The following is a 12,486-nucleotide window of genomic DNA, read 5'->3' as shown; positions in this document are numbered from 1 at the left end:
TGTCTGTGTGAAGCAGGGTGAGACCATTAGCCACCTTGTCAATTTCACCCTCCAATGAGGTTCGGGCCTGATCCGGCGAGACTGATACGCTCCACCGCCACAAGCACGGCGTCTAACTTGTGGCCGTCAGAGTCCAGAGGCCTGTCTTTGAGTGTTGGTTGTTTGGCCCCCGCATCAGAGGGTAGACGGCCCATATCGTCTAATTCAGGGTCCTGGCACTCTAGGCTCACTGAGTCGCTGCAAGTCCCCGTGACCTCTGGGATGTATTGTTAACTGGCAGTTGCACAGGGGGGGCACGCTTTCGTGCACGGTGTGTGAGTCACAGCTCGCAGCAGCACGAGTAGCCCACGAAGATGATGACAGACAGCAGCCCAGGCAGCTACCCACTGCGTCACTCCTTTATGTATCCTCAGGTCCAGGTGCTCTACCAGAAGCAGCCTGTGGACCCCTCCTATGTGCACCTCCACCTCAGTCCCCCCGGAGTGCTCCAGTTCACAGCAGCACATAACAGGCATGAGGTCCCTGTCGCCTCAGTGGTAAACCAGTCGTTTGTTTGGAAGGAGGGGAAGGAAGGTAGGACAGGGCCCTCCCACTCTCAGCCCACAAATTTGCCCCACTGGTGGAGGCAGCGTGTGGAGGAATCAGTGCGCCCAGGCCCTCGTGCGCGATCCACCACTCGTCTCACCTCCTCTCACGTCAGGTAGGCGCCGATCAACCCAATCCTGTCCAGCATCAGCCATCAGATCAACGCTGAGCACATCCAGGTCACCCCACCTGCCCGCAGGCACTCCAAGCCTGACTTCACCGTAACACCCAGCTCATTGTGCTGCGTTGCGGAGGGGGCATGGGCTCCAGCTCGGTTTTTGCTCTCTCCTCTGAATTGTACCTTTTTCTTCCCACAATTGGCATACTGGTCTCCCCATGTAAGTCCCTGGTATATGGTACCCAGGGCATTGGCATTTCAGGGCATCCCTACAGGCTGCAGAAGTTATTCTGCCACCCATAGGGAGCCCATGCAAAGGGTTCTGCTGGCCTGCCATTGCAGTCTGCTTCAAACAGGTGCATGCACCCGTTTTCACTACAGGTCACTACACCAGGTCACTATAAGTCACCCCTATGGTAGGCCCTCTCAGCCTAGAGGGCAGGGTGCAGGTACCTGTGTGTGAGGGCACCCCTGCACTAGCAGAGGTGCACCCAGAACTCCAGATCCATTTTCTTGGACTTTGAGTGCAGGGCGGCCATTTTACGCATGTACTGGGCATAGGTCACCGCCTATGTCCAGCTACATAATTGGTATCAAACATGTTGCAATCTTACCCCAATACTATTGCAAGTATTGGAAGTATGATTCCATGCACTCTGGGGGCTCCTTATAGGACCCCCAGCATTGCTACCACCAGTCTTACAGGGTTTTCCGGGCAGCCCAGCTGCTGCCACCTCCCAGACAGGTTTCTGCCCTCCTGCTGCTTGATCTGATAAAACCCAGGAAGGCAGAACAAAGGATTTCCTTTGGCCGAGGGGGGTAACACCCTCCCCTTTTGGAAATAGGTGTTACATGGCTTGGGAGGCGTAAGCCTCCTCAAGCCACCGGTTTGCTTTGAAGGGCACATTTGGTGCCCTGTGTGCATAAACCAGTCCACACTAGTTCAGGGACACCCAGTCCCTCCTCTGGCGCAAAACTGGACAATGAAAAAGGACTTACCACTCCCCTGTCCATCACCTTCCCAGCGGTGGTGCCCGGAGCACCTCCAGAGGGTCCCTGGGTTCTGCCATCTTGTTTCCAAGGTTGGAAATGAACTCTGGGAGCATTTGAGTGGCCAGGCCAGGCAGGTGACATCAGAGTCCTCTCCTGCTAGGTGGTTAGGTGAACAATCCCCCTTTTAGGGCTATTTAGGGTCTCTCTTTTGGTCGGGTCCTCAGATTCAGCTTGCAAGATTCCAGCAGGACTCATCTGCAACCTCTACTTCAACTTCTGGCCTCCAGAACTGCAACTGGAACCTCCAGGACCCGACAAGCTGCTTCCAAGAAGAAAGGACTCTTCAGTAACATTGTTTCCAGGTCTCCTGCCAGATTTTCAACATTTCCCAGGCCGTGCATCCTCAGAAGACTGCAACTCTCCCGCCTGCACAAGAAGAAGAAGGAATCTCCCTTAGAGTGAAGGAGTCACTCCGATGCAACAGCAGCCACTTACAACAAGCGATGACTGGCTGCTGGATCCTCTCTTATACTGAGCTGCATGGATCCTGCAACATGGGTGGTGGCCCAGAGTAGTCCTCTTGGCCCTCTGCCAGCTGTCCAACTTTGGCAGAGGTAAGCCTTTGCCTTCCCACGCAGGACAGTATCCAGTGCAGTGTGTCTCTTGCAGCTGCCAAGACTTGTTTGCATCTCCTCCAAGGGATCTTCAGGAGACATGTAGCTCCAGCACCCAGCACTCCATCCAGCAAAGCACAGCCTCCTGCATGTTTTTTCTATGGCGTGGGATCCTCTCTTGTAGTGCTGCGAGGGATAGTTCTGCGACTCCTGTGTCCCCGTCCTGTAGGTGCTGCCTCTGCTCCTGTGGACTGCCTGCACCGCTAAGGGTCCCCCATGACTCCCCCCTCCTGGGTTGAATCCTCCTGGGCCTTTCTGGTCCCCGGCAAAACCTCTTTTCCACTAAGTGCGAGTTTGCCTTTGCCAAGACTTGTTAGTGGAAATCCTGCATCAACGCCCTTCTGCAATCTTCCTTCCAGCGTGGGACATCTTCTGCAGCCATCAGGAGCTCTTCTCTGGCTGCTGGGCTGCAGTGCTGACCTGTTCTTCATTACCGTCGACCAACTCCTGCATCCACGGCTGGGTGGGTAGTACCTCCTACTCCTCCTGGACTCCACTGTAACTCCTGGACTTGGTCCCCTCTCTCCACAGGTCTTCTTTCTTCACGAATCCACCGCAGGTTTTCTTGCAGTCTTCTCTGGGTGTCTTTTTATTCTTCTGTTCCTCCTTTTGGGTGGTTTGGGGGAAAATCCAGTGCTTTACTCCAGCATCCATGGTCGCTGGAGGGTACTGTGTTACACATCTCTGTGGTTTTCTAGTACACCCAGCTCCGCCCTTCACATTTTACTTACCTAGGTAGGGGTACCTTGTTCGCACTCCATTTGTTTGGTATATGGTTTGTGCTCCCCCTAGGATCATTATTGGTTATTACTGTTTGCACTGTTTTCTAACCTTTTCTATGCCTATTTCTGATTATTAGTATATATATATATATATATATATATATATATATATATATTTAGTGTATTACTTACCTCCTAAGGGTGGGTCACCTGCTTAGTATTTTGTGGTGATTTGTGCCAAAAATAAAGTACCGTTGTTTTTGTACAACTGAGTGTTTTAATTCATGTGTGTAAGTGCTGTGTGACTTCAGTGGTATGGCATGAGCTTTCAAATTCTCCTAGATAAGCCTTGGCTGCTCTTCCACAGCTACCTCTAGAGAGCCTGGCTTCTAGACACTGCCTACACTACACTAAGAGGAGATACCTGGTATGAGGTGATAAGGTGTAAGTACCACAGGTACCCACCACACACCAGGCCAGCTTCCAACAGGAGGCATGCTAATTTTTCTATTAGAAGAAAGCAGTTAAAGAACATACCATTCCTAAATTGGAGCTGGACATCATTCCAATGCTGTGAGTAGGAGGCACAGTGGGCACCCTCTCAGATCAGCATAGTGGAGAAGATTCTGATGGGCACCAGCCATCCCACTGTACGAAGCACTACAGCAGACTCAGGCATGTAGCTTCAAAGGGGTTGTTTGTGGAGTTATATCCCCAACAGAACGAATTTTCTGGTAAAAAAAAAAATTGAACACAGGTGCTTTTCGTCTGGTATGGTATGTGTGTCCGATTTCATCAGGAACTTTTGCATACACACAGACAAAAATGCACACACACTCTATTTTCAAAATGGTGGTTAGTTGATATAATATTGTGTTTTCCCTCACTTAGTATTGCTACCAGTCTGCATTCCTCTCCATTCTTACTGCCCCCATAAGCCACTCTTCTGAACCATGCTTGTAGTATAATGTATTTGAACATTATATGCCTGTGTGATTGTTGGAAATCCTGAAGCTCACACCCTCTCAATCTTACTGACCAAGCTACACCCATGAGCAGACTCCCTTGTTCATCACTACTGAACCACACTCTACCCAGTGTTTCCATTTACAGCTGGCACTCTTGTGAAACCTCATTGAAAATAATGTATGCTTTTCCATCTTAAAACAAACATATGCAAGATATTGGTTTCGATTACTATAAACAAGAAAATGCACAACTATAATATTAATGTTTACATCCATCTGAATATGTAGGTCACATAGTGGATGCAGTACCTGATGTTATAGGGATTTCAAATTTGGCTGTGTCTGGAGGAAGAAGACTGAAATCTGACGGGGAGGAGGAAGTGGAAGTAGCCTGGCCGGAAATGATGCCAGAACCCTGTAAAAAAGAAGTTACTTATTAAATCACAGACCCGTTTCTAGAAATTTCCAGACTAATGGTAGCCTTGCTATGATCATATCATATATATGCAATGAAGAAATCAATAATCAGCCTTCACAGACACAGCAAGTGCTGAACATGTGCACAAACTACGAACGTTCAAGTAACTACACAGACCTCAAGTCTCACTCCTTGCAAGTGAGACTCACATTTGGAGGACGAGCTGAGCTCTCAGTTCACAACATGCTAAATGTCATACCTGTTACGCAGGGCTGGAACTTGAACTCCAAACATACGTCTTTCCAGAGCTCTACGTGCTGAGCAGCTCTTAAAAGGTGAAATTACTTATACTTGTAAACTATTCCATCTCAATTGAATCCCATCAATAGGTAGCATGAGCTACGTTGGATATAACAGAGTGCTACTCTACTATCTTTGGAAGCCACAAGTCTAATAATTGTAATTTGTCATTTTTTCACCTAATCACTTCTCGTGTTGTCACTGATGTCGAACGTCGCATGACATCAGCGTCATCAAATATGCAAATTAATTCTCATTCCTACGATTTCTCCAAACTTGAGCTTTGTAGCTGAGAGCAAGCGCTTGTACCTCATAATAACACCTGTACCTCATAATAACACTTAATTACATAAGCGTATTTGCAAATCTTAATGAATTACCATCAAGGTAACATTCTGGCTGATGGCAGTTTCCATGACAATTTCCTAAGTTACGGCTAGATGAATACCGCTTTGGGAACAGTAAAGGCCATCCAGGACGTACATCACTAGATTCAAGACAAACCAAAGACTGAATTAAAGTTACACAATGAATCTTCGCCGGAAACGAAAATAATCCACACAAAAAACAAATACATATGCCCTTGATCTAAGCATCTGATACCAGTGTGCCTTCTATATACACTCGTAGTATGCATGTGGCACAAACACAAAACCCCCAACCCCTCCACAGGGTTATTAAACTGAGGTACACCTAATGATTTGGATGTGTGCAGCATTTCACATGCATAGAAAACCATATATATTAAACCTGATTGAGCGGATAAGGCTAGAAGGTGTAAACCAAAGAACGTTCTTCAAATATGAAGGTGTTCCCTCCAGTTAGTCAATGTCACATACATTTCTGCTTTTCTGTCTTGTTTTTTTTAGAATATATTTGCGCTGTCATCTTTTACATGGTGTATACAAAATGACTGTTTCAAGAAATGTTGCAAACATGGTAAACCTAGTGGTAGGCAAATCACAGCGCTACCACTTGGCTGTCCAAAATAAGAAAGCACCTTCAGCATCAGAAACTATTCAAATAAGAATGCAATTTGAGGATGTTGCCTCATAACTGGTGTCCATGTATTAGTTTCAACACCCCTTCGTTCAGTGGTTGTGGAATACGTCCTGCATCTGTGTTAAAGTGCGTTTGTATCAATAATATTAAGAGCTGGCCTTTTACTCTAACGGTCTCGCCAGGCTATTTTTTACCCAAAAAAACATGCATATACACACACACACGTAGATGTCATTCATTATTCTGTTTAATTGTCATTCATATTTTGCTACTGCCCACCTCACCAATTGGCTTCATTCACTTTGAGTGACTGCACAAAGCCTATGCACATTGTTTACTTGAAAATACCTCTGTTCTCTTCAGTGGATTCCAAGTGTGCTTTCTAATTTATTTTTTTATTATAAAGTTAAATACCCCCTATTAAGGGTGCCTGTACTTCGTGTGCTGATGAAAATGTTGATTTACTTTCCATCTCTCCTTTAATGTTACAATTATAAAGCCACACAGCAACATTGCAGCTGCCAGTGATGATGGTGATTTAGTCCTCTGTTCTTCACAAATGATGAAAATGCACGGACCACCCGAAAGGCCTGTTATTAAAATAAAAAAATCACTGGTAAAACGTGCACATTAGTGTTTTAGATTACAATTTTGTATTTCACATTTATTGGGGAACGTTTAAGTGCGGCAAATTTTCTTTTTTTTTGGTAGCATATGCTTGCAATAAAACGCATGCAACCACTCAATTAGCTTACTCAGTACAGATATATTCGCTTGCCATATTTTTCTATTCTATTGTCGGTAGTTTTTGCCTTTGCGGACTGCTTCTCACGTGATGTCCTAATTACGAGTTCACAACCTTCTTGTACAGCTCGCATCCGCAAAGTTCACTTCAATTTTCTTTTTAAATAGGCAAGGTTAGATTTTAGGTCTCTCCTACAGACAGCTTGAGTTGTCTGATAGAGACCAATTGTTTCCAATACATCATAATCACCGAATGAGCTTTAGGTCAGCCCCTTGCTCTTGGTTTGGCTTCGCTGTACATATCACTTCCCTGATCCTAATTTGGTAGCTTTCCTCCCTTTTATTGAGATTGTCCTGCCCACGAGTATTTTGTCCTCGGTGTGCGAATGAATAAATGTTGTTGGGTAAGAAACATCACTGTCATGGTAACAGATGTACAAACCTACCCGGAGTACCTCAGTTGCATGGTTATCTCTGGACCCTTAGGTAATGCTTTTTGGTCGGGCAGACAAGGATTATGAATGTATGCCATGACCTTGACCTTAACCTTCTCATGGCACTGCAGTCTTGCTGGACACATCAAGATCTACCCTTGTGATGGTAGAGGGTACTGCCTTTACCAGGAGTTAAGTGACCTAAGCACGGTGGTGGCAGCATACCTGTTTAGTGTTTCATAATGATCTGCAGCGGGAACAGGCCTTTTCACCTGCATCAGGGGAGCAGTGCCTCCTAGGCCACTCTTGTAACGTTCCAAGGCTGTGCTTTTAACTCACCGCCCCTCCCCTCTCCCCCATTAGCCTGCATGCATTGTGTGTAGAGGTGTACAGCAGGTGATAGTTGATTCCATAACATTGAATCCTGTGTGTTCCATTTTGGAAACATAGGGCCTGGAGAAGCTTGCAGAGGACAGAACTGCAACCCCCAGAGAGGAGATGTCTATTGCTTACATTCCCGAGGGTTGGTGTGAGAGCAGAGCAGATCGTCCTCCGTGCCCATCAAAGGTCATTTAGTTCCCAGTAAGAGTGAATGGTCAGTGGGGTCAGCGTTCAATGTCAGGGAAATGGTGGGACAGATAAGAGTGGCGCTGTGGACCTTGAAATCTTGATATCAAGGAAGATTAAGGCCTTTGAAATTTTCTGAGCCATAATTCAGAGGAGTCTGACAGCCAGGTGTGATCCTTGGTTACTCCCTTGGCCTGTGTTGTGGGCCATTTTTCGGCAGTGGCAGACTGTCCCTTTAACAAAGGACAGCGCACAGAAAACAGCACTTCAAAAGGACCTAAAACCAAGCCTCAAAAAAACATACAAATGTTACTAGACCTCAAGGTCCAGTAATTTAAATAATCTACCTGACCTAACTATAATGTACTTGCCCCATAAACGGGTCCCAAATTGTGTGATCCTAGGTAAATATTTTATTTTACAGTCACCTTTGTCTTCATTCTCATATATGAGTGCACCTTCAAATATATAAGTTCAGCATTTCTTCTGTACAAAAAAGAAAATCTTTTGTTTGATTAAAAAGACTAAACATTTGGTCCATGTATAATAAGAATCTAGCCCACATATAGGGCACACACGATCCATGACTTGCTTCTTAGTTTACACACAGCATTGCCATCAGGGCAGGAATGTTTCTCAAATTATGTTTAAAACACTCACTTTCAATAAATATATTACTAAAGCAGGATGTGATAACGCACTGCCATTTACAGTCAAAGTTCTAAGAAATACTCAAAAACCTTCCCACTCACTTGCAGCTTTACTGATAAACCTATACATTATAGAACAATAATCTATAAAAATTGGGCTTCAGTAAAACATATTTATAATTACCACATCACCAGGTAAAGCGTTGATTTGTTTTAATCCTATTAAAATATTTTTTTAATTACACAAGTACAAAAAACAGGCTTTCACTGCTACCGAAATTTATTGTGAAATGTTTGTACAGCTTAGTTATTTAAATGGTGTGTGCTATAACAAACCTGACACCATACAGCCTTTCATTTTACGCTATTTATGAAGCAGGTCAGAAAGTTCACCTTACAAAATCCTGGAACTCTGCAGTCAGAAGGAAAAGTAATTGTAAAAAGACAAACTGATTTTTGGGCTCTGTCTCTAAACAGAGAGCAAATGTGACAAGATAAGAACACGATATGAAGGCTTCTGTATTGCTCCTTCACTACCTGACTGAATGGAACATCTGTTCTTTGTCAACTCACCAGAAATAATAGCTCGACCTGATAAAAATGACTCCCCATAGCGAGTGGCTGAGTAGATTTTGCGAGGCCTGTAAAACCCACAACCCAAATTTCAGAGGACCAGACACTAAATCACATGTGTCTGAACTTGGACTGTAAAGATGGTAGTATGAGTCCCATATTTGGTACAACAGCACAGACTAGGGACCAAGGTCAGCTAGTCTTCCAGCTATTTGAGGGCTATCACCCAGGAAGTCATGACCACATTTCCCTGAACCAGGAGCACCAGTCTTCTGCCTTCCTGCCAAGACCATTCGACACTGTGAGGAGGAGGAGAGCTCCTGAAGCGAGCGAGGCCCAGATGGGATCCAGCAAAGTGTATCCCAGTGAGAAGAATACAGAGGCTGGTGCAGTCAGTTACCCATGGATGCCAGGTTGGGGCCACTGTGAAGTAAGGGCTGTGGTCCTTTTACAGAGCCAGTAGTTAACCTAGGTATGCCTCGAGGGGGCCCCCTGTGAAGTACCAGTCATCCCTTAATGAGGGGCCACCATGAAAGCAGATCTGTTGCCAAGGATCGGTTTGCTGAGGCTAGTGTGAGAAACACTTAACGATTGCAAGAGCTACAGAGGAGGACGTTTGACACTGAAAAACCGTCATATAGTCGGGAAAAGACTTCAAGATGTCACAGATCCTTAGAACCCTCACCATAAGAAGACCCAAGAATTCAGAGCTCCCCAACAACCTCCCATCCTCACCCCACCCAGTTCTTCACACACCTACTGGCTGCCATTGGATCAGGTCAGTAGGCCAGTAGGCTTGCTGGATACCTACACAAACGTAGTGGACAGTGCATCTGAAGTTGCCACAGGGGGACTAGCATGGACTACATCCAAAGGTTGCCTCCTGTATCAAATAAAGAATAACCAGACTGACTTTAAAGGCACCTGGGATTTTGGGATAAAACCTAGGACGACCCTAGCACACAGACCATAACAGACTGTGGATATTATTTTGCCTCTATACTTTATGAGCTTATTTTAAAATACAACTTTTTTCATTCATCATTAAATGGTTTCAAAACTTTGGAACCCAAAGAGTGTAGAGGTTTGGCCTCAAAGTGCATGGGGTCTAAGTGGCTTGGGAGGTAAGCTGCTGTTGGGTTATGAATTTGGTTAAGCAAAGGATAATAAAGGGGAATGGGGAGGACAGGGAGCGGAGAGTAGGGCAGTGTTTCCCAAATTGTGAGCTGCGGCACCACGGCGCGCCATCAGAACTTACCAGGGGCGTTGCGCACTTCTAGGGAACAATGCTTTCTCTTTCATACAACCGTATGGCTCAATTCCAAAAGAATGTTAAATTTAGAATGGAGCCACACAGTAGTATGAAAAAGAACAAATCACAGTGCAAATAAATCAAACTTGTTAGGTTTTTTCAATGTTAAGTTGAAAATTGTAAAACCTATCAAGTTTGATTTGCTTCCACTGTGAGTCTTTCTCTTTCATACTACTGCACAGCTAACAAAGCTGCACGATAGTATGAAAGTGAAAGGCTCGCAGTGGAAACATATCTAACTTAATGGGTTTTACAATATACTTCATAAGATTGCAAAAACCTAACAAGTTTGATTTATTTGCACTGTGATTATTTCTCTTTCATATTACTGTAGAGCTCCATTCTAAAGGCAAGTTACGTTTAGAATGGAGCCATACAGTAGAATGAAAAAGGAAGAATCACCGTGCAAATAATTCAAACTTTGTTAGAAATGGGGTCTTTGATTGGCAGTCAGGTTACTCCCCTGTCCAAGCAAGCAAGCACCCTCACTCTAGTCAGGGTAAACGAGAATCACCCTCATCGAACCCCTGCTTACCCCTTTGGTAGCTTGGCACGAACAGTAGGCTTTACTTCAGAGTGCTAGGTGTAAAGTATTTGTACCAACACACACAGTAACTTAATGAAAACACTACAAAATGACACAACACAGGTTTAGAAAAATAGAGAATATTTATCTAAACAAAACAAGACCAAAACGACAAAAACCCACAAAACACAAGTCAAGTTATCAATTAAAATGCAAAAAGAGTCTTTATGTAGTTTTAAACACACACTGTTAGCAGGAAAATGTACCTTGGGTGTATCAAAAATAACCCTGCACGGGCGAGTGTGTGTCAAAAAGGGCTTGCGATGCGTCGATTTCACTCACGAGCGAGACCTTGCGTCATTTCTCCTTTCGTCAGGTCAGGCGCGTCGTTTCTTCTAACCGCAGGAGAGCGATGCATCGATCTGGTCAGTACTCGGGTCCGGGAAGGCCTTGCGTTGTTTTTACACATCCAGTGGTGTTTGCTTCGGAAATCCAGCCGCTCGATGATCTGAGAAACACGCAGCGTGAGCTGCGATCTCCCAGCGATGCTGCGTTGTTTCTCCAGCTCCGTGCGTCGATTCTTCGGTCGCGTTAAAGGAGAGCGTTGATTTTCAGCCGCGAAGCTGGCAGCGTGTCGATTTTTCAGCTGCAGATCGGAGCTGCATCGATCTTTTCCCCGCACGGCGTTCTCTGCGTGGATTTCTTCCTCTTAGGCTGCCAGCTTCTCCATTTAGGGTCCCAGGAACTGGATAGGCACCACTTGGTAGAGTAGGAGTCTCTCCAGAGACTCCAGGTGCTGGCAGAGAGAAGTCAACCAAATCATTACTTTGGGGGTGGTAAGGGGTGGTGAACTTGTAGGTTACCCACACTCCTTCCACAGAGACTTCATATACGTGGATATGAAGTTGGTACCCCTATCAGATACCACGTACTTGGGGAAACCCATGCAGGGAAAAAAAAAAACATCAAAGCACGACCCACCACATTGGAAGTGATTGATCTCAAAGGAATGGCTTCTGGGTACCGGGTGGCATGGTCCGCCAAGACCAGGATGAACCTGTTGCCCATGTCTGTCTTGGGATCCAGAGGCCCCACAATGTCAATGCCTACCCGCTCCAAGGGAGTAATGACAACAGGTAAGGGGTGGAGGGGAGCCTTACATTTCCCCCCCACTCTTGCCACTTGCCTGGGAAGTCTGACAAGACCTGCAATGTGCATCTGAGTGGCTATGCATTAGGCGCCAGTGAAAGTGTGTGACAAGCCTCTCAAACGTCTTGTCCCGCCCCAAATGTCCAGCTAAAGGCACATCATGAGCCAACCCCAGTAGGAAGGCCCTAAAGCACTGGGGTACCACCAGCGCACGGGCTGACCCAGGCTCACGGACCTTAGGCTTGCTATACAGGAGGTCATCCTCCCAATAAATCAGGTGTGATCCTGGCTCGTTGCCAGCCGCCTGGTCTGCTGCCGCAACCCCTCCAGAGTAGGGCATGTCTTCTGTGCTGCACAGAATGCTTCCCTGGTTGGCCCCCCTTCCTGCTGCCACTGCGACAGCTCAGGGACCTCCCCCAGTTCAGCCACCTGTTCCCCTGTAGGTTCCAGGCCATCACCATTAGGCCCCGCCTCCTCCCAGACCGTGGGAACTTCTGGGGCTGGTTTCCCACGCCCCCTGCCCTTCCTCTTCTTGGCAGTGTCCTGGGCCACTGTTTCAGGCTCCAGGGGCTCTTGATTACCCTGACGGGCTGCCATTGACCGGGTGGAGACGCATACCCACCCAGGCAGACCCAACATCTCCAAGTGAGACCTGTGTTTCACCTCCTTCCAAGGGGAATCCTCTAGGTCATTGCCTAGCAAACAACCAACATGCATGGTTGGCCTCACAGCTACCTTCAAGGAACCGGAG

General features: G+C 46.2%; 1 protein-coding gene across 2 annotated transcripts in view; it reads right to left on the bottom strand.

Moving 5' to 3' along the window:
- SEC31B (SEC31 homolog B, COPII coat complex component) overlaps positions 1-12,486 on the bottom strand; it is a 1,228,966-nt gene that overhangs the window by 695,897 nt on the left and 520,583 nt on the right. For both annotated transcript variants that reach the window (XM_069240364.1, XM_069240362.1), the window contains exon 14: positions 4,370-4,475. In XM_069240364.1, the coding sequence (XP_069096465.1) occupies positions 4,370-4,475 (106 nt within the window). The remainder of the gene's footprint in view (positions 1-4,369; positions 4,476-12,486) is intronic.

This window comes from Pleurodeles waltl, chromosome 6, assembly GCF_031143425.1.
Source record: "Pleurodeles waltl isolate 20211129_DDA chromosome 6, aPleWal1.hap1.20221129, whole genome shotgun sequence".
NCBI classification, from domain to species: domain Eukaryota; kingdom Metazoa; phylum Chordata; class Amphibia; order Caudata; family Salamandridae; genus Pleurodeles; species Pleurodeles waltl.
Note: the sequence above shows the minus strand (reverse complement) of the source record. Positions and strands in the feature narration are given on the sequence as shown.